At 43.2% G+C, this 20966-nt stretch overlaps 1 protein-coding gene across 1 annotated transcript; it reads right to left on the bottom strand.

The window, feature by feature from the left end:
* Window positions 1–3393: 3393 nt before the first annotated feature.
* On the bottom strand, window positions 3394–20660 carry LOC109474667 (calcium-activated chloride channel regulator 4A-like). The gene is made up of 16 exons (XM_019775018.1): window positions 20493–20660; window positions 17672–17823; window positions 17126–17268; window positions 16337–16466; window positions 15649–15811; window positions 14683–14928; window positions 13217–13341; window positions 11582–11681; window positions 10766–10894; window positions 9265–9417; window positions 8504–8728; window positions 7512–7625; window positions 6203–6371; window positions 5485–5652; window positions 4877–5104; window positions 3394–3987 (listed from the first exon to the last, which is right to left on the bottom strand). The coding sequence occupies exons 1-16, from the start codon at window positions 20658–20660 to the stop codon at window positions 3536–3538; spliced, it is 2865 nt and encodes a 954-aa protein (XP_019630577.1). The 3' UTR covers window positions 3394–3535.
* Between the last annotated feature and the right edge of the window lie 306 nt (window positions 20661–20966).

The following is a 20966-nucleotide window of genomic DNA, read 5'->3' on the forward strand; positions in this document are numbered from 1 at the left end:
CAGTGTAGACAGGGATGGGAACATAATGGTGGCTTGACTGTGGCTTTACAGGCTGGTTTACGCCTACGCCTCACCACATCATCAGAACGAAACGCGACTATCAGAGCGTTTGCCTTAACGCTGGATCGGACGACACAGAATACAAGTACGAATAGCTCAGACACTGAAGGAAATCTGAAGACGTTCATCAAAACAAACGTTACAAATATAACTTGCTTTGTACTCGCCAATGGAAATACTAGTCGACTGATGCTCAACGTCTCTCGAGTAGAAATGAGGTACATGTACAACAAAACATGTTCAGGTTCTGATCATTGCCCGTCACTCCACGAAACATCTGTACTGAAGAATCAGACTCAGATAGTTTTGAAGTCACAACATCAAACTACTACGTCAGCAGCATCTGCTACGCAAGTCAGTACCATCTTAAACAGACCTGCCCCAGATGACATTACCATCTATGCTGTCATTCTGACAGTGCCTGTATCAGGTCTAGTGATAGTATCCATCGTGGTAATGCTGAAGAGATTGTTAACTTTGGGCAAGAAGAATGACCGAGTTCGCATCGTAACGCAGGCGAAATCTGGGCGGGCGAGGTCTGCTTCCCTCCCGACCATTTCTCAACCACACAGCGTCGTTCCCCACCGCCAGCTAGTATCTTGCAGATCGCTCCCTACAACCCTAAGCTCAATCGAACCAAACTACTCTGAGATTCCAGACGACACTGTCCATGCCCATCACACCTACTGGGAAATCCAAGATGGCGGCATGTCTGGTGTGACCAGTTCAGCCTCCCTCACGGAGCTCCACGCTATAACACTCACACGGAGGGAAGAACGAGAAGACACAGTCTCCTGTCAGTCACTGCCTGCTGCCCTAATCTCCACCGAACCGACGTATTACAACATTCCAGATAGTGATAACGACGATGCCCCGTTACCATTTTATGGCATTGCAGTTGATTTGACGCTTCCTACAGTTATGGGACAGGAAGAGAACCGCAGTATCTATCAAGGCAAACATTCCAAACGTTCTCGCCATCTCAGCCTACGTAAAACACGGTATGGTAGATCGGAATCCCATCGTGTGACGTTCTACGGAAAGGCGGTAGAGAAGTCCCGTGAACACGGCAGCCTGGGCAGAAGTTCACGCCGTCTCCAGCAGACATCTAGGCGACATACAGCTGTGTATGGAAGATCCAAGTCCCGCGGCGTAACGTTACACGGAAAGGCACTTGATGTCCCACACAACCGGGACACTAACGCGAAACCATTACGTTGTAATTCTAAGTCGACGCATGCATGGAAAAGTCCATCCGAACATTCCAGTACAGAAGACCCCGATTGCGCGACCAACCTCCTGGCCATTGCAAATCGCCGAGGGCCACAAGGTTAACACGATGCGACCAGCCTCCCTTACCGAAGTACCTAACTCGAAAATGGGACCTCATTGCGAGAACACACCAAGGCAAACTCCCTTCACTACATCTCAAACCACCTACGTCCGATCTGGGGAACTGCGAAACTCCTGGCCGTTACGGGGCCAAAGCATGCGATTGTCTCTTCCTTCCTTACGCCGTATCAATGGGACATCACAAAATGAAGAGATTCTAACAAACACATATAAGCCGTCGGCAATTCCTCATAATACACAATTGAACACATTGTGTTCAGAGCCTGAAATCTCCACCGTACCAAACACCTACTGGCCGTGGGAGATTGGTAGTCCCCTAGCCCCACAAAAGAGGGCGTCTCTTAGTGCATGCCGTGAGACACAGTCCAGTAAAGCGCCTTCACAAATTAACACCTACTGGCCGTGGGAGATTGGTAGTCCCCTAGCCCCACCAAAGAGGGCGTCTACTAGTGCCTGCCGTGAGACACAGTCGAGTGAAGCGCCTTCACAAATTAACACGTACTGGCCTTGGGAGATCACATTTGGTAGACCCCTAGCACCACCAAAGAGGGCGTCTACTAGTGCCTGCCGTGAGACACAGTCGAGTGAAGCGCCTTCACAAATTAACACCTACTGGCCTTGGGAGATTGGAAGTCCCCTAGCCCCACCAAATAGGGCGTCTCCTAGTGCCTGCCATGAAACATCGCGAAGTGGAGCGCCTTCACAAATTAACACCTACTGGCCTTGGGAGATCCCCAGTGCTAGACAGTTTACCAAGAGATAAGGTATCGGATCGATTCAAATTACTACAGAAAGTTCAGTAAACTGATTTTAAAAAAATATTGTTTTCCTTCCCTGAAATTACATTGGATGCTTTAAAAGCAACGACCTTTGCTATAAAAGCAACGACCTTTGTCATGGAGAGATGAAACCTATAACAGCCAGTACCTTAACCAAACGACAACTGTCAACTAAGCGTTAAGAAGACAATCAAGATTGTATCAACAGGTTGGGGGTCAAAATATACTCCAGTGGGATGAAGATGCGAAACTTCGTGAGGAAGCTTAACACCGTCTAGCCCTTCCGGCATCGCATTAATGTGCGAAGGGTCAATCTTCTTACCGTCGGACATGAGTGTGCGTTCGAGTGGACATTGGCAGACAGTTCTGATCATGGGACTTTTGATGTCTAAAATATAGTCAGCATGGCGCTAGGTATAAATACGACTTACCAGTACTTAATACTAACGACGTACTAGTACAGTTATTACTGTATTTACTGCTACATTCCTGGATTTACTGCTACATGTATATGTATGCCTGTTGCCTTAAAGAATGTAGAAGGAGGCCAATGATGATGCCTTTTGTGAGCCATCGTAAAAAGTGCATCTATTTTATTAGACGTAACCAGTGAGTAATAATGGATAGAGTAAAAACTCTAAATCTGATTAGAGATACGAAGTCTTTAATGTCTTGTTTAAATCAATCAATCAATCGATCAATCAATCAATCAATCGACCAATCAATCGATCAATCGATCAATCAATCGATCAATCAATCGATCGATCGATCAATCAATCAAAACCCTTTGTTTTGACTGGAATGCCTTGTAAGTCATTTTGCATCGGTGCGTGTGTGTGTGCCTATGTGTGTGTGTGTGTGTTTGCCTGTGCGTGCCCGTGTACGTGTGTGCCCAAGTGTGATTATATGTGCTTGTGTGTGTGTTAGTGTGTGTGTGTGTGTGTTTGCCGGTGTGTGTGTGCTTGTGTGCTTGTGTGTGTGTTTAAGTATGTAGTTGTGTGTATGTGTCTTTGCGTGCTTGTGTCTGTTTATGTCATTGTGTGTGCTTATGTGTGTGTTTGTGCGCCTGCAGCTGTGCGTATGTGCCTGTGTGTGCTTTTGTAATTGGATTTGTGTGTGTGTGTGTGGGGGGGGTGTTTCTCCATCTCTCTCTTTCTCTATTTCTTTATCTCTCTCTCTCTCTGTGTATATGTAAGGCAAAAGTCTGAATGTGAACTCCTTACGATCAAGCTTTGTTCGATATTAAACAAAAATGCTGTGTAGCACTTTTTCTAAAGGGGCATATACATTTTAAAGAATCAGAAATTCTAGCAATCAGTAAAACGCAACAACCAGCATCTGAACTATACAGTACGGGCATATGAAGTGTTGCCATTGGTCGGAGCCGGGTGGATAGAGTCCGCAGGTTTGATCTGTTTCTTCGCCCGACAGACTGTGAAGTACAACAGAATCAAGATGGCGGCCAAAACAGCCACGCCGACCACGCAGCCAATGATAACCCACGTGACCGTGTTGTTGGCTTTGATTGGTTGGGCGATGTGCTCGAGGTTTGACGTCACGATGTTGGATGGCGGGCTGCAGTTGTCCTGATCGTCGCACATGCGCAGTGAGAAGGCGAAGGTGACGTTGTGGCCCCGCTCTGGAACCCGGATGTTGACGGTCTGCACGTGACCAGGGGGCGGTGGTGACGTCAGATTACCCTGCAGCACTTGTGATTGGTCGACTAGAGGTGATCCGAGAAAGTCGTCTGCGAGCTGGTCAAAATGGCGGCCGTAACGAAGTTCAACAAAGTTTGCTGGAAAACATCAGAATATAAAAGATATCTTATATAATACTTTCAATTGATTCAACTATGATCCTTTATTTATTCTTTGCTACAATCATTATGTGATCACAATTTAGGGCATTCTTGAGAAGTCGTAAATGGGTCGCAGGGAAATGTTGTCGTATTACGTCCTTGTCCATATTCGGTTCTGCCATTACCTATAGCTACTAAAATCTTACAACATCAAAACTGCATTAAGAGGATGTCCTTGTGGATCATATAGGAAAACAAAACTAATAAATCTTGAATTAGTCTGTTTTTGTACTAAAGAAGTCGAAAGCAATAGCAGAAAAGAAACGACGATGACAGAAACGAAACTCTGATGTGAGAGCTAAGAGAGCTCCTGAGCTACGAGACACAATAGAAGAAGATGAAAAACTAAATGCAGCTTTAGGATGGTTCCACGAATACAGATGCAGAACACAATAGTGTAAGAGTAAAGCATTGACGCTGTCTTGCTATTTTAAAGGCACCCAGTGTAATATCAGGGTGGCAAAACTGGAAATATTCTGAAAATGGCAATCTGTATAATATTAAGACATACTATACCACATTAGCACATTTGAATCAGTATTTCATATTTAAGGCATTTAAAACGCAGAAACAAGCTCTGACATAAGTCCTTTATTTTCTTGGTGGTACCCCAGTAACCGTTCTTTTTTGTCATAATTTTCGGCATTTTTTCTCCATGAATGTCGATATACCTTGGGACTGTGTTGTTTCAACTTATTATGTCGATAAGTGACTAGAATATTGACTTTTTAAAAAATCTGGTTTCCAGGCCATAAAAAAACTGCACTGAATGCCTTTAAACGTTGAGTTAAACAGCAAAAATTTTGAGTTTTAAACACATGCATACCTGGACCTCCCTGATCGAAGTCGTCACCTGAAGCTGTCCATCTAAGCGTGACGGTTGCGTCAGCGTGTGAAACATCCACCACCGCGAGGTCGGTAACTCTGGACGGCGGCAGGACGTCTACTGTGGGGACACCACCACTGGGCACCCCCTGTACCTCAAAAACGCCACCTGTCGTCATTCGTTGGAACTGCTGCAGTGGCTCTTGCTGAACGCTGCTTCCGCCAGCATCTATTTAAGTTATCCCACAAAAGTGAAACAAAAAATGCTCAATACAGCACATTATTTTAGTACAGTGTTTTGTTATAAGATTGTCATTCGGTACAATACATTTTGCTTCACAGATAACAAAAAAATAAGTTCTTGCAAGTCACTGTGGTTTCGCAGTTAGGACTTGTAAGAAAAAGTCATCACTACCTGCATGGTACGATCCTAAACTTGAGGCGTTTTTTTAACAGTCAAGCATCTTTCTGCTAGATTTAACTTTCCTAGTGCTACAAGGATCATTCTAGATGCTTGCGAAAGGTTGGTTCTGTCCCTGCTTGCTAAGGAATTGCACGGCATCAAAATCGCGCGCGACGTCCTACGACAAATTTGACCGCGCCACTCACCTGGGTCCATCGGCATAGCGCCACTCCCGGCCCGCCGCTGGATGACGGTGTACCCGGCGGCGTCCCCCTGACTGTTATCCACCGTGACGGAGACACCGTACCGGCCGTCCGCAGAGAAACCCAGGAAGTACCGGGAGTAGATCCCGTCATTCTTCGTCACGTCGGCACCTTGTCGTGGAGGTAAGGCCATGTTGATTTGATTATATGGATGACATCCACGCGCGCATGAATTTTCGACCGTTTCGAAAAAAAAAAGAAGTTTTGAACCATACTGTAAATCGTACAAAACAGTTGCAAAATGAGCAAATATTTACCGTAAGTTAAACAAAAAATATCGGAAAACGATAAAATGCCAAAATGAAACGAGAAACATAAAAATGTAGAGAAATAGATTGAAAGACTAGGTTATTCGCCAAACCATACTCTGTGTCATTTGTTCAACCTTCAAAACCACGTAGATTTCATAATGAAAGCAACTTGTTTTTAATTTGGCCAAACTTTTTTTATTCTCACGCTCGCATCAGTTTTGGGGTTCCCAGAGGATGTCATCCATATAATCAAATCAACATGGCCTAACAATCAACATGTCTCCAAGTAGATGGATGGAATGAATGAAAGATTGCAACATTCTAGGACACCCGGCAGACTTTGAAAAATCGGGTTTCCAGACCCTAAAAACTGCATTGGATGCCTTTAAGACAGAAATTTGTATTGTTACCTGCACCGTTATCTAGGAGTAAGAGCTCCTCTACCCGACCATCGGGTGGCTTCGCGATGTGGACCTTGACGACAGCCCCGGTGACAGGCAGGTAACCCCGCCGGACGGAGGCGAAGATCCGCAGGGCGGTGGGCTGGGAGGACGAGTAGTTCAGGGAGACGGCACTCACCTGTACAATAATAATATTGTAAATAAATAAAGAATAAAGAATTAAAATATATATGAAAACATATTCTTTATTTTGTTTTTTTCCTCAATATGTTAAAAGAAAAATAAAGCGAGTAAAAATTAAAAATTAAAAAAAATGTGTCGGGGGTGGATTAGAAGCAACGAGTCTTGTTCGATTCCCCCTGTTTGTAGTCGTGGCGCAGCGTCAGAGTGCTCGACTCGGAACCAAGAGGTCCCTGGTTCGAGTCCTGACATGCCACCGATCTTGTGCCCTTGGGAAAGGAAATTTACACGACTTTCCTTACTTCGCTCAGGTGAAAATGAGTATTGTCCTGTCATGTATTTGTCCCCTGTGTTGGTGGCGGCATAAATATAAGTTGAAAAAACTCTGTGCCGTCACCACGTCTTGTGATTAGATGTTTGAATATATCTAAAAATTGTTTTTCATATACATAATTATATATGAATACAAAATTAATAATTCAGCAATAAAATAATGATCGAAAAGTTATAGATAATATATAACATATTAATAAGAATAATAAGTACCAGTACTGAAAAAAAAGACTGGTTTTAACCCTTGCTTATTCATTGAATGCCCAAATCAGCCTGCTCGCCACTTTTTTAACGCGGTCATTTCAATTAAATTTATTCCAACATGTAATCACCAGACGTGGTGACGATACACTCAAGTTTCTTCAACTTATATAAATGCCGCCACCAACACAGGGGACAAATACATGACAGGACAATACCCATTTACACCGGAGCTAAGTGAGGAAAGTCGTGTAAAGTGCCTTACCCAAGGGCACAAGATCGGTGGCATGTCAGGACTCGAACCCGGGGACTCTTAGTTCCGAGTCGCGCACTCTGCCGCTACACCACACGACTCCACAAATTACAATTAGTCATTACAATTAGTAATAGGCACAATAGGACATTGGCTGTAAAACCCTGAATCTTACCTTACAATCTTGTGCCCTTGGGAAAGGCACTTTACACGACTTTCCTCACTTCGCTCAGGCGAAAATGAGTATTGTATTGTCCCCTGTGTTGGTGGCGGCATTAATATAAGTTGAAAAAACTTGAGTGTGCCGTCACCACGTCTGGTGATTACATGTTGGAATAAAAAAAAAATTACCTGTGCTTTTACTCGGATGGGTTCGCCATCGGTGGGAGGGTAGGAGGTGATGATGGTGATGACATCATGGTCATCAGGACCTGGGTTGCTGATGTTGTACGCCCATTTTCCCGGCTGAAGGTTGATGCAAAAGGCAGCATGTATTCATTCGATGAATCATGAATAAATTTGTTATCTTTGTCGACTTTATAACACATAAAAAGGATACAGATAATGCCGTGGCTTGCGCAATTTGCAGAAACGTACAGATATTAACACCATTATTTACACTGCATGTAACGTTGAAAAATGTGAATTGACATCTACGACTAAGTCTAGATGCCACCCCCTCCTAACATAAACATACTTATTTATAAAGAAGAAGTCAAACCCATTAAAACTAGTACCATGTATGTTGTAGAATATAGTATAATGCTAGACGTAAATATAGTCTCACATACCATTGTATTTTCTTTCTTATCTTGTTTGTAACTGCAATTAGCCCTCGGGCAAGTAGTTGCAATAAACTTTCTTATTCTTTTCAACATTATAACTACTACATTGCAGCAAGAAGTAGTGGGAACCGTATATTATACACATTAGAATACATGCGCATGACTCTACAAACTTTAATTATCCAACATGGCGTCGAAAACACAGTCACATGACTGCAAACACCATATATAGGCACTGTAAGGATTTTAGACACTAAACAAGAGAGGGGTGAAGGAAGCCATATACTTCAGGGCCCATCACCCTACATTGAACCGCGACGGGGGCCGACATCGTCTACGAGACACCTTTGATCCCGTGTTGATGTCACACTTGAAAGAAGTCACGTGACAAGCTTCACTGGGTCAGTCTACTGAGGAAGACCAGAGTCACTGGTCGAAAGCTCTAGGTGAGAGAATATTTTGTGTTGGAACAAAAGTTTTAATTTTAAACATGTAATCTACCAACACAGATGAACTTTCATGATAATATATAGGCATAGGCAAGTGATAAACAAATACCGGTGCCATGCCAGGAATCTCAACTGTAATCGTGTCGCTCGTGACGTCATACATCGGGCTTCCTTCAGTGATCACGTGTCCGACAGGTGTTTCCATGGTAACCGTGGGACGACTGCCGCCCAGCCAATAGAATGAGAACGTGGTGTTCTGTCCCACGCTGCTGTCCACATGCACGTGGTTGGTGTAGGTCTGACCACCTGCGATAGTCCTCTCTTCATTTAACAGCTGTGGGATTATGTTAAAGTAATGTTTTGCTTTCATCAAATACTATATATGTAAAACGAAGCTAATCAATCAAGTCAAAACGGGTTTAAATGTTATTAAATCTCGTAACGTGTGTTCACGTTGTTATACAACATTGTGGGAAATTGATTAAACTTTTTTACCACTTCTGAAAAGTGACATAAACTGAGCAATAATGTCTACTGATATCGCTTAGAAGACTATTGGGAAATCTTTGTGTTGGAAAACCATTGCACCGCTAGTGCTTGAAGGTACACGATAAAGGAAATGTTTGAGGGTCTCTGAAAGGGCAGCATCTAATGTCCAGGTTTTGGCGTTGGGGAGGCAAGAAGGTCCACAGAAGTCTCGGCCTAGTCTCGTGATCTCGCGAGACTACGTCACTTCGTGATGAAGATGTACAGTCGACACCGAAAATTTGAAGGTACGTGATTGTACCTTACAAAAACAGTCACCGATTGAAGAATATTCTACTAAGTACACCATCTTAGATTTTATTACTGTCTTCATTAATGATTTACCTTGACCCCCTTTCCGCCGGCTGTGGCTTCAAACGTGGCGGTGAAGGCGTTATCCAGAGCCGCGGAGTCTCGCCGTGCAGCGTAGAACGACGGGCCGCCTGTCTGCTGGGCCAGGCTCTCCAGGGTGGCGTCCGCGTTTTGACTGTAGGCAACCTGAAATTAAAAACGGTTGATCTGTGATTGATTTCGTCGTAGGCGAATAATTGAACAGCGAAGTTCTTTATTCACATCCACTTGTTTACCAATTGCTTAAGTTTCGGTGACTTTCGATAACTGTTTGTCATCTTCATCAGGGCAGTTATTAACATGAATTTGGTTGGAATGATCTTAAACTTGCAAACGACAAGGTAGAACCCTTAACACAAACACCGTATGGCGTTGAAGGCTGTGCCCGTCTTAAGCGACGGTCACAACCCGCCGTACGTGCTTTTTCTCCGTACGTTTTTGGGGAGGCCACGTCTGCTACGTTTTTTCTCAAAACGTGGGGAAGGAGTGGCGTCTACGCACGTCACTCGCACGTCACTCGCACGGTTGCACAAAGTGTAAGAGTGTGGTCTGCACGCCAAGTCTGGCCATGAGCGGTTGCGTGCATCGTACGTTGCGCAAGTGGTAAGTGAGTTGTACGTGCTTACAACGTACGATCTCCGTGCGATTGCAACTTTACCGTAAGGAAGCCGTACTCACACGTGCTTCTTCCGTAAGACACGTACGGGGCACGCACGTCGCTCGTACTCGCACGCACGGGTGGTGAATCCGCAGACCGCACGTAGAAAAAGTTTTACATACACTTAAAGTTCTACGGCGTGTCTGCGTGCTCCCAAATCCGTAGGATTCCGTACGGAGGTGGTACTCACCACGCACGGATGCCCTACGTTTGCCCACGTTTTTGCACGTAGACAGCACGCAGAAGCACGTACGGCGGGTTGTGACCGTCGCTTTAGTGTCGACAGTCCTTTTAATTGGCCATACAGGTTAGAAAGCCCAGATACTACAACAGTAGGTGGCAAATGCAATGTTTTACATTAACTTACATTTGTCATTTCTAACAATCTGCGCTGTAATAGGTAAATATGTCTGAAATTATAGTTGGTCTTAAGTTGTTACACTACTTAATGGAAATACTACAAAGATTTGGATGTGATTATTGTAATAAAAGCGACAGTTTTCGTTGAAAATTCTCCTTGTGTACTCTTTGTGTTGCAATAAAGTTTACAATCGATACGATGATTGATATGAACTTCCATGATAACTATTATAAATATATGTGGGAATGCAGTGTGCTTTTTATTTGGAGTAAAAGGTACATAGTATTTGGTATGCGTCGATGAAGGTTAGACATCCAGGTAATACGATACGCCAAAAAGCAGTTACTCAAGCAACTTCAAAATCATATCCAGTTGCTTGAGTAACTGTTTTGGAGTATTTGGTATAATTAAAGTATTAAATAAGGACCAAAAATTATAATCAGGAATTGTAGCTAGAGATCCATGTCATACAGTACCGTGGCTACGATGACTCTCTTTCTAAGAAGTTCTGGGATGACGTCACGGATTCTGGGGGCCGTGGTTTCCCTCCCGTCAGTCACCAGGAGTAAAACCCCGCCTTCTGGAGGACCGACAGCTTCTAGAGCCTAAGAGATAGAGAATGAATGAATGAATGAATGAATGAGTAAATGATAGTGGTAGAACACCTGCTTCTAGATAGCTAGAGGACCAACGGCTATGAGAGCGTAATTGGTAAGCAAATTAATAAATGAACGGGTTATTGAGTACGTGAATAAATGGATGAATGAATGAACGAATGAATGATAGTAGAAGAAAACCTTCTGCAAGACCAGCAGCCTCAAGAGCCTGAGATATAAATTACTAATAAGAGGAGAATGAATAAATTTATTGACTGAGTGAGGGAGGGAGTGAATAAATGAATAAATGAACGACAGAAGTAAAACGACGTCCCTCTGGAGGATCAATAGCTTTGAGAGCCTGAGTGATAAGCGAAGGAATAAATGGTAGATGAAGGATGAACAGTTAAACAACAAAAACAATCTACCATACATTTAGAACAAACAACACATTAAAATCGATTGTAGTGCATGCGTTATAATATCGTCGTGAATAGACATTCTTGATAAAGACTGAATTAAAGTCGAAACCGGTCGAATCCCGTCTCGAGTCTGTCATCTTCCCTTCGCTACGAACGATTATAGTGCATGCGTTATAATATCGTCGTGAATAGACGACTTCATACATTTCTATTTTAGAATAATGCTTAAGCTTGATTGAAAAGCGGCCGACGGATCATTTTTTTATACACGTACCTCCACTCCTTTCAGGAGGCCACAGCCGATACACGTATAGAGAACAGTTGTTGTGGGGATTGTGGCAATCAGAGCATCACGGTCGGCCTGGGAATCAACACTGTAAGGCACAGTTTTAAATACAATGTAATTGCATCCGTACCCGAGGCGTCGCCAAAAAAACTTGAAATGTTACCGTGCGTAGTTGCAGCCGCAGGTCACATGACTCTCAGCTTGGCTATGGCCGAACTGACGTCGACATTGATCGACGACAATCTACATCGTGAACTCAATGAAAGTTCATTTGTGTTGGTAGTAATCATGATAGTAAAATGCTGAACTTTGTACAGGGATCAAATTTTCAGCGACCACTGTCGCCTTCATCAGGATAATTAATGACCAATTATTTCTACAACGTGATCTCGCGAGAGTTACGGTTACAGACACGTGACCTGATGAAGGCGACAGTGGTCGCTGAAAATTTGTTCCCTGTACAATTGTGTATTGGAATAAAGTTCAACGTTTTACCGTGAAACAACTAATTTTTCTACGACATACCCACGACTGTTTCAAGAATGTTTTCAAGATCTAGTAAGCCATTCGTACGAGCCATTCATACGTACAGCAGAAATTCCAAGCAGGTTGGAACATGGCAAACCGCCTACAAGGATACGACAAACTTTTATCCGTAAGAAGACAGCTAAATGTTGTACGACATATTATACCTAAAGTACCTTCAGTTTGCGATAGTACGACGGTCGTGATACCAGTGTGGTCGTGATACCAGGGTTACTGTTTAATCTCCATTTTCCAGATTGGTAAGGCAGTATCAAATTCGTCTTCCGAAAAAAAGCCCCTTAAAACCTCTAAAAAGGCATCGGAAATAAGTCCTTTGTTCTTTCTTTCTTCTTTATTGGCAATGATAACAAATCAATACACAGGTTATCAAGGCAGTGGTAACTGGTATTAGATAGCCCACAAATAGGACATTGAGACAAACATGAAATAAAGAAATTCTACTATAAGTACAAGACCTGGAATAAAGATAAGGCCATGTTGATTTGATTATATGGATGACATCCACGCGCGCATGAATTTTTCGGCCGTTTACAAAAAAAAGTTTTCAACCATACTGTAAATCGTACAAAACAGTTGCAAAATGAGCAAAAATATACCATAAGTCACAAAAAAAAATTAATAAAAACTATACCAATGTCGTAGAATGTCAAAATCAAACGAAAAAAGACGAAATTGTAAAGAAATGAACTTGAAGACTAGATTATTCGCCAAACCATATTCTGTGCCATTTGCTCAACCCTCATGACCACGTAGATTTCATAATGAAAAGAACTTTTTTTTTGCAAAACTTTTTTTTATTCGCACGCGCGCATCAGTTTTGGGGCTCCCGTAGGATGTCATCCATATAATCAAATCAACATGGCCTAACATATTATAACTGGTTATGCAATGTACAGTACTATAATACAGTCATAATATAAGAAAAGCCTAAGAAGACACACCTACCTAGCAGCAATATGTGCAAAGAGTGGATCCATGGAGATACTAACTGGAATGGTCAAAAAAGGCAAAGCCTACATCTCTGTTTGGAGAGTAATTATTAGATGATCTAATAAAAAGCGGAGGCAGGACCCTTACCTGATGACCGGGTGGTCTATTGAAGCATGGCGGGCAAATTTGACCAGGCCCACCGAGGCGCCAAATCCCACTGTACTACGGATAAACCTCGTCGCCACTTGCCCCAGTCGGCGGAGCGGTTCACCCTGCAGAACACCGTACAGTATTTAAAGTAGGCTGGTGATAACTACCCTCGATGCCAACTAGTATCGGGCCGTTAGCCGTTTTCCTTCGGCAGCCAAGAGCCCTTCGCCCGCCTGCCTAAATTACCGCTACGGGGGAGTTGAGCCCGAGGGGTTTGTACTTGTAGGCCAGCCAAACTCCCCCCGGGCTAGACTCCCCCGTAGCGGTAATTTACACCAGCAGACGAAGTGCTCTTGCGGCCTGGAAAACGAGTTCTGGCTTCCAGGGTAGGTGATAACCAGACCAACGGGGGCTCACCGGTGTCTCCACGGTGCTGAGATTGTTACCCTCCCGCCTAGGCCCATCAGTGCACATCGCTGAAATTTTACGGGGTTGGACAGACTTACAATACTTTTCTCCCTTTATTACATAGAAAGATAGCCTGTCAGAATGATAGGCCTGTGTTTAATAGTAATTGGGCCGGTAAAATATCTCTACCCCGACACATGGTCACCACGTATAGACTATGAGGTTGAGCCAGGGCAATGTACGTATCGATTTTACCGTTACATGATAAGGCCGAATAATCTACTCTTCAAATTAATTTCTTTACATATTATTTTCCAATATTTTCTGTGTGCAACTTACGGTATATATTTGCTAATTTTGCAACTGTTTTGTATAATTTGCAGCATGGTTGAATTTTTTATTTTTTATTTTGGAAATGGCCGAAAATTCTTTCGCGCGCGGATGTCATCCATAATAATAAGATAAACATGGCCTAACCTATTTCTGTACCACGCTTTCACGACTGTTCAAGAATCTCCCGTATCAAGGTAGCAGCACACAGTATTAATGGGCGACCCCGGGGGTCTGTGACGCGAGCATAGAAAGTAGTACAGCGAATATTCTTGAAGGCTGGGTAGAAAGCCTGATAAGAGCGTCAGCCAGATGTAAATTGTGCTGTGTGGTGTAGGAATGTATCGGGTTTGAGACTGTATGATTTGAATTGTGAAGGATTTGCAGTTCGTGTATACATCATCCGTATTACGCAACTGGCTTTCCGGGTGAGTCGGCTGCAGTTCAGGTCACGTCCGTAGAGGGCGATTTCAAAGTGTACGTTACGAGCAGATACGCAGACAGGATTTTTTGGTTTCTAGATATTTTGTAGTTTGTACCTTCTTCTCAAACATATTCGATTTGTGTATTTGTGAAGTGCACCCTAATATAATTTTTACCGCGTCGAAGTGAGTCATCTTGGGGTCCTTAACTATAGAAATTCCCATGGGGCGAAAACTGTGTTCTGCTACCTTAACTGTTTTGTCGTAAATCTTTCGCTCGACTAACCAAGAGCCATTACTTACCCTCATACTATTCGACGCGTCTAGCACGAGGACGATCCGATAGTCGTTTTCCTGCAGCAGGACGAAGTCCGGTACGGTTGATTGGACCTCACGAGGGGGGTTAGCGCCGTTGGCGAAGTCGGGATGCCGGTCCATGACGCCCCAGGCGCTCTGCCCGCCGCATAGGGAGTTGTGCTTGTTGGGCGCCTCACGGTTGTGGTAGGATAGAGGGTCTCCTGACGGGTCACTGTGACAGAAACTTGTCACCTACAAGCAAAACACATGATTGAAGTGCCATCTGGCAGAATATACTCAAACTGCAGTATAGAAAAACACGCACTCAAAGACACGCAGGGAGTTGTGCTTGTTGGGCGCCTCACGGCTGTGGTAGGATAGAGGATCTCCTGTCGGGTCACTGTGACAGAAACTTGTCACCTGCAATCAAAACAAATGATTGAAATGCCATCTGGCAGAGTATACCCAAACTGCAGTATAGAAATACACGCACTCAAAGACGCACAGGGAGTTGTGTTTGTTGGGCGCCTCACGGTTGTGGTAGGACCAAGGGTCTCCTGTCGGGTCGCTGTGACACATGATTTAAATGCCATCTGGCAGAATATACTCAAACTGCAGTATAGACATGTACGCACTCAGACAAAGACACACAGGGTTTTTGAATGGATCGCTTTTACAGAAACCTGTCACCTAAGTATAAAACACAAGATAAGTGAAAGAAATCTCGGGCATCTTGAGCGAGGGTCCCGAATATTTCTGTTCACAAACAAGTCAAACAACGAAAAAGGTTCACTACAGTAACGTAGGACCCTCCTTTCCCTAAAAACCAATTTTAGAACTTGACCTGTGTCTACCCAAAAATAACTTGTCTACCAGAAATCCTTTAAACATCTGTTGCTCCTCCAGGAGGCTTACTATCTACATCCCCAGCCCAAAGGAAAACATAACCTTCTGAAAAAGCTAAATACTTACTTGGTTGAGGAAGTGCATAAACATGTACGATCCGGTTGCTCGGTTGGTTTGCTCGTCGGGGTAAAAGCGGCACTCCGGCCCGTACACTCCGGTTACCGGGTCCAGCTGACACGGCGCTCCGGTCACCATGTGCTTGTTCGTCCCCGCCACCCAGGCGGAGCACCTGGTAGGGCAGACAATATTGTTACGTTCGGCGATAGGAACCTATGTTTAAATAAACTGAAACAAGTCCTTATAAAATGCTCTTCCGCATTTCTCAACATTTCTTCTGCACCAGAAAGCCACAAGGGTCTGCGTCCCAAATATAGAGAGAAAATAGGTGACTACTAGTAAACAAGCCCTCCTTTTGACCTAGATTTTCGTGATGGGCAGGCAAATATGCCTAAAGAATGGTGAAATAAAAAAATAAAACAATTGTTCAAAGAAAGAAAGTTTAGACCCCACCTGTTACTTCCAGTCCAAAATTCAGCAAACTGGACCAAATTTCCAAGATAAAAAAGATTTTCAAAGATAGGGACTACGGCAAAATTATTGGATTTTCGAAGTCAGATTTCCCGTCATTCTTTACATATAGCAAGTTGAATCATCTACGTACTACTATACATCCTGTATAAGCTGATATCTTTAGCTATTCATTGGTGGTGCCTCTAAATACATGTTCGAGTCACCACTAGACACTGCCCCTTACCTGGTGGGTTGGACGCCTCCTAGCGATCCGCTGTAGAAGTGCGGGTAGGATTGTCCTGCAGGATCGTCCTGGCCGTACTCGTCGAACAGTCCCCAGCGGAGGTGGGCCCACTCGTGCACAAACGTCTTACCTAAAAGAATAACAGTCAGGTTAAGTAAGGTAAAGTGGGTGACTTCAGACTAAGTCAGAATCATCATTTTCCCCTAATCTAATAGTGCACTACTGTATTTGGTTGTTGTGAGTGCTTTAGAACTTCTTTATAGGCAAATTAACTTTGTTTAGTTACGTCTCCTTTTTTACTTTATCTTTTGTGATTCCTTACTTGCACTTTTTACATTCATTTTAGGTATCGGATACTTAAAACTACCTGTACATATCGTAGTCTTGTTGTGGATATTTTATTCTTTTTTAATATTTTATTCATCATTCATTATTACCTGCACGATTACTTGTATTATATTGCAAAAAAAAAGAACGAACTAAATAGCAGTTTACATTAGTTTGTATATAGTTTAATAGTAAAATATCGCTGTAATTCTAATTTAATCTGTTTTATCCCTATTATAGCTCTCGATTCCTACATTCTCTCCGCAAATAGTAGCAAATATACCTGTCTTGGTAGAGCGTAAACATACAATATTATTGCTTCATTCATTCATTCATTCATTCATTCATTCATTCATTCACTCACTCACTCATTCATTCATTTATTCATTCATTCATTCCTTCATCCGTTTGCCTACTGTTTAATTAAAAAAAAACAATTCAACAGATTCAGATATTTCTGACCATTAGGTCCCCAGTATGCCTCTCCATATTGCTTGTCCAGCACGTATTTAGGAGTCAGGTGCATGTAGTCTCCCGCCTCGCCACATCCTCCCTTCTGCTGCACGTACGGATTGTCCCCGTATAAAGCATTCGGCACATCCACTCTGTAAAGCATTGGATTGTCCCGGCATTAGAAATTTGTCGCACCCACAAATTGACATATTTATTGACATAATTAAATACTGTCATAAAATCAGTTGCCATAAAAGAAACAATTAAGTTCACCTGTGGGGACGTGTGGCGTTTATGTAACTGCAGAGTGATTGACTCGGAACCAAGAGGTCCCGGGTTCGAGTCTTGACACGCCACCGATCTTGTGCCCTTGGGAAACACACTTTACACGTCTTCCTCACTTAACTCAAGTAAAAATGACTATTGTTCGAATTCTGCCTTGTATTTGTCCTCTGCGTTAGTGGCGACATGAAATAAGTTGATATAACTTGAGTGTGCCGTCACCATGTACTAGTCATTAAATATTAGAACATATTAAAAACGAATTACGTTCACCTGACGTTAGCCCGTTCAAACGTTTCCGTCCCTGCCGGCTGATACTCTGGTTTCTTGGACCACGTCTTCGGGATGAGGATCTTCACCTCCTTTAAGAACGCGCGGCTGTTGGTGGCGATGTACAGGTCTTCAGACGCTTTGGTCAGGATTTCCTAAGAAAGAAAATTAAAGGCGATTCTTAGAAATAGTCTGGTGATAGTTGGTCAGTCTTGGCTGTATTTTCAGTCAAAACGAATGAATAAACAAGGATTTGGATATCTCAGACCATCATTTAATATATAGATAGCTGCTAAGGAGGTCATGTAACAGTAAAAACATAATGTAACAATAGCAAGCACTACCGGTATACCAGATAAAGACTTGGTTAATGACCTGCTCCCTCTAAAACAGACTGAACTCAACAATATACATTAAAATGCGGAAACACAGACACACATGGAAACCAAGATACACACACCAAAATAACACTAGTGCTGAGCTAGTACGAGTACACAGACCAAACCTAACAAGTAAAATCTGAGATTTTATACCTCCGGGCTTTTTATTGTATATTTTTATATGTTTTTTTTTTACAACAACAATTGTTGCGCGCCGCAGGACTAGGGTTTGAAACAAAGAATTTATCGAGACCGGACACCCCTCTGTGCGAGGGGTCACCTTCGTGGACGAGACCGACAATACCTAATACACGCCAAAGGTCAACGGTCGCGACCACTTTCACGCTCAAAGGGGTGTTCTGGGGCCATCAAAGGGCACCATCTTCACACCCGAAAACACATATACAATAAAAACAAAAGAACGTGCATTATCTGAAGCCCAATAGCAAAACATATACCGAGTCTCAAAAGAATCCGTCCACTCAAACTCGAGAAAGAGCTGCAAACATGAAAATCTAAATCTAAAATTTCCGCGGAACGATGTCTTCTTCCCCGGAGGTAATAAAAAGTTAGGGGTGTCTATTGTAAGATATTGACTCTAAAACCGAGGAGCTAGCCTGTGCGCTGACCCTGGCACCAATGATATATAGAACTATTGTATTAGTTGCATCATCACTAGGTAGTTTTGAACAACCCTTGCAGCTAGAAGTACAAAGGTTAGGTTGTTTGTTACAGGTCGTTAAGTGGAATAAAATTAGCTGCCACCAAACTGTAAATTACGTACCCTTTTTTTATTATACCTTACATACAACATCAAATAACTAAAAGCGTTTGCTTAACAACCATGGCGTCAGAAAGATTTAAGTAAAATGCCAGGCTGATAAAATTACATGTAATTTGCAAACGGCACATGTACCCTTTCTTCATTGTCCATTATGTACAGCATCAGAGGTCGCTTACTTCTTTTTAACCACGACACAAGAAATATTTAAGTAAAATACCGTTTTATTCACTTCTGGCCCAAGCTGATAAAATTAATTTGCAAACAGAGCTAAGCTAACGGATCAGGTATGTGTGCGTAGCGTGCATGCTGACAGAGAGCCAAATCCCTGGTCACCACGAAACAACACAAAGTCTGATTTATAAATGAGAAAAAGATTACAGGTGAGAGATTGCTGGTATCGATCGCGTGTAATAAATGGGAAAATGATCTGATGCAGTTATCAGTTAGATGCCCCACTAACGAACTGCTAGCAAACTAACCTTTATCCGTAGTTAGTACACGGCTACTTTAAAGCGACGGTCACAACCCGCCGTACGTGCTTTTTGTCCGTACGTTTTTTGGGAGGCTACGTCTGCTACGTTTTTTTCTGAAAACGTAGGGAAGGAGTGGCGTCGACGCACGTCACTCGCACGTCAATCGCACGGTTGCGCAAGGTGTAAGAGTGTGGTCTGCACGTTACGTCTGGCCGTGAGCGGTTGCGTGCATTGTACGTTGCGCAAGTGGTAAGTGAGTTGTACGTGCTTACAACGTACGATCTCTGTGCGATTGCAAATTTACCGTAAGAATCCGTAAGGAGGCCGTACTCACACGTGCCTCTTCCGCACAGCACGTACGGGGCACGCACGTCGCTCGTATTCGCACGCACGGGTGGTGAATCCGTAGACCGCACGTAGAAAAAGTTTTACATGCACTTAAAGTCCTACGGCGTGTCTGCGTGCTCCCAAATCCGTAAGATTCCGTACGGAGGCGGTACTCACCACGCACGGATGCCCTACGTTTGCCCACGTTTTTGCACGTACATGTAGACAGCACGCAGAAGCACGTACGGCGGGTTGTGACCGTCGCTTTACAAACAGAAGATTAGGTTTTGACATACTTTAGACGTAATACGGCTTTCTTTGATGCTTTGAAAGCATTTGATACAGCCTTGCAAACCTGATATTCCCTTGACGCCACCAAAAGATCTGATTGACAATTATATTATAACATGTTCACAACTAACACTTTCAACACTCAACACAAAATCATTCAAATTATAATAAACTTTTAGTCACAGTCATAACTTCATGAACTACTTCTTTTGAATCCATTTCTTCTAAGATACTATCGTCGCCCAAAAAATGCAAGGCATTTGGTATGCAACCAGGGCTTTAACTCAATTCTGACCTTAATGGTTTTTCTCTATTCAAATGGATTTGTTTGACATATATTGAGCCTAAGCTTGAATTATACTTGGATTATAGCCAGTATTCTAAAGTACCTGAAGTGTATCCTCAAAAGAAGAAAGCTTATGAACTACAAACTTTGTCAGCATAAAAATCCATCGGCACAAGCCATTTTAAGTTCAAACTAAACACTAGAATGATTTGGGAACAATTTATTCTCTAGCGTTGGAGCTAATTAAAAGTTTAATGTTTACTTCAAAAACTTTTTCGCTAACCTTCAGTCTATCCACGATCCGTAAGTCCTCCGGTATGTCCCTGTGAATGGCGACCAGCACGTCCGAGTACTCGTTGTTTTGTAGTTTGATCTGGTGCGGACTGGTGAAGACCGCTTCAGACCGCCAGGCGAGGGCGAACAGAAGCAGTACCCAGGGCGTCGCCGCCATTTTGTTTGTCACCAAGGAGCTGAGGAGTTTGTCGTAGTAGAGGGTCTGTATGCGGTTTTTTGTGCGGCGTAGCGAGCCATTTTTATTCCCCATTAGGCCACACCGACTTAATTTTATGGATGACTTCCGCGCGTGCATTGATTTTCACCTGTTCTCAAAAAAAAAAGATCACGTCCACCGAGGTTCTGGCCTGGCTCTAGGCATGGTAGTTAGCGACACTACGGACTCAAGAACTCAGTACATACGTGCAGTGCCGATTCATAACTTCCGCAAAAAGCCAGCATGTGCCGGCTTGTCGTATACGTC

The sequence above is a fragment of the Branchiostoma belcheri genome, unplaced genomic scaffold (assembly GCF_001625305.1).
Source record: "Branchiostoma belcheri isolate BF01 breed outbred unplaced genomic scaffold, Haploidv18h27 scaffold102, whole genome shotgun sequence".
NCBI classification, from domain to species: domain Eukaryota; kingdom Metazoa; phylum Chordata; class Leptocardii; order Amphioxiformes; family Branchiostomatidae; genus Branchiostoma; species Branchiostoma belcheri.

Coding starts and splice junctions, on each gene's coding strand:
- LOC109474667 (XM_019775018.1), bottom strand. CDS start 20,660: ATGGCGGCGACGCCCTGGGTACTGCTTCTGTTCGCCCTCGCCTGGCGG. Junction 10,895..11,581: donor GCCTCCTGAAAGGAGTGGAG/GTACGTGTATAA, acceptor TCTATCTCTTAG/GCTCTAGAAGCTGTCGGTCC. Junction 6,372..7,511: donor CCATCCGAGTAAAAGCACAG/GTAATTTTTTTT, acceptor ATTATTGTACAG/GTGAGTGCCGTCTCCCTGAA.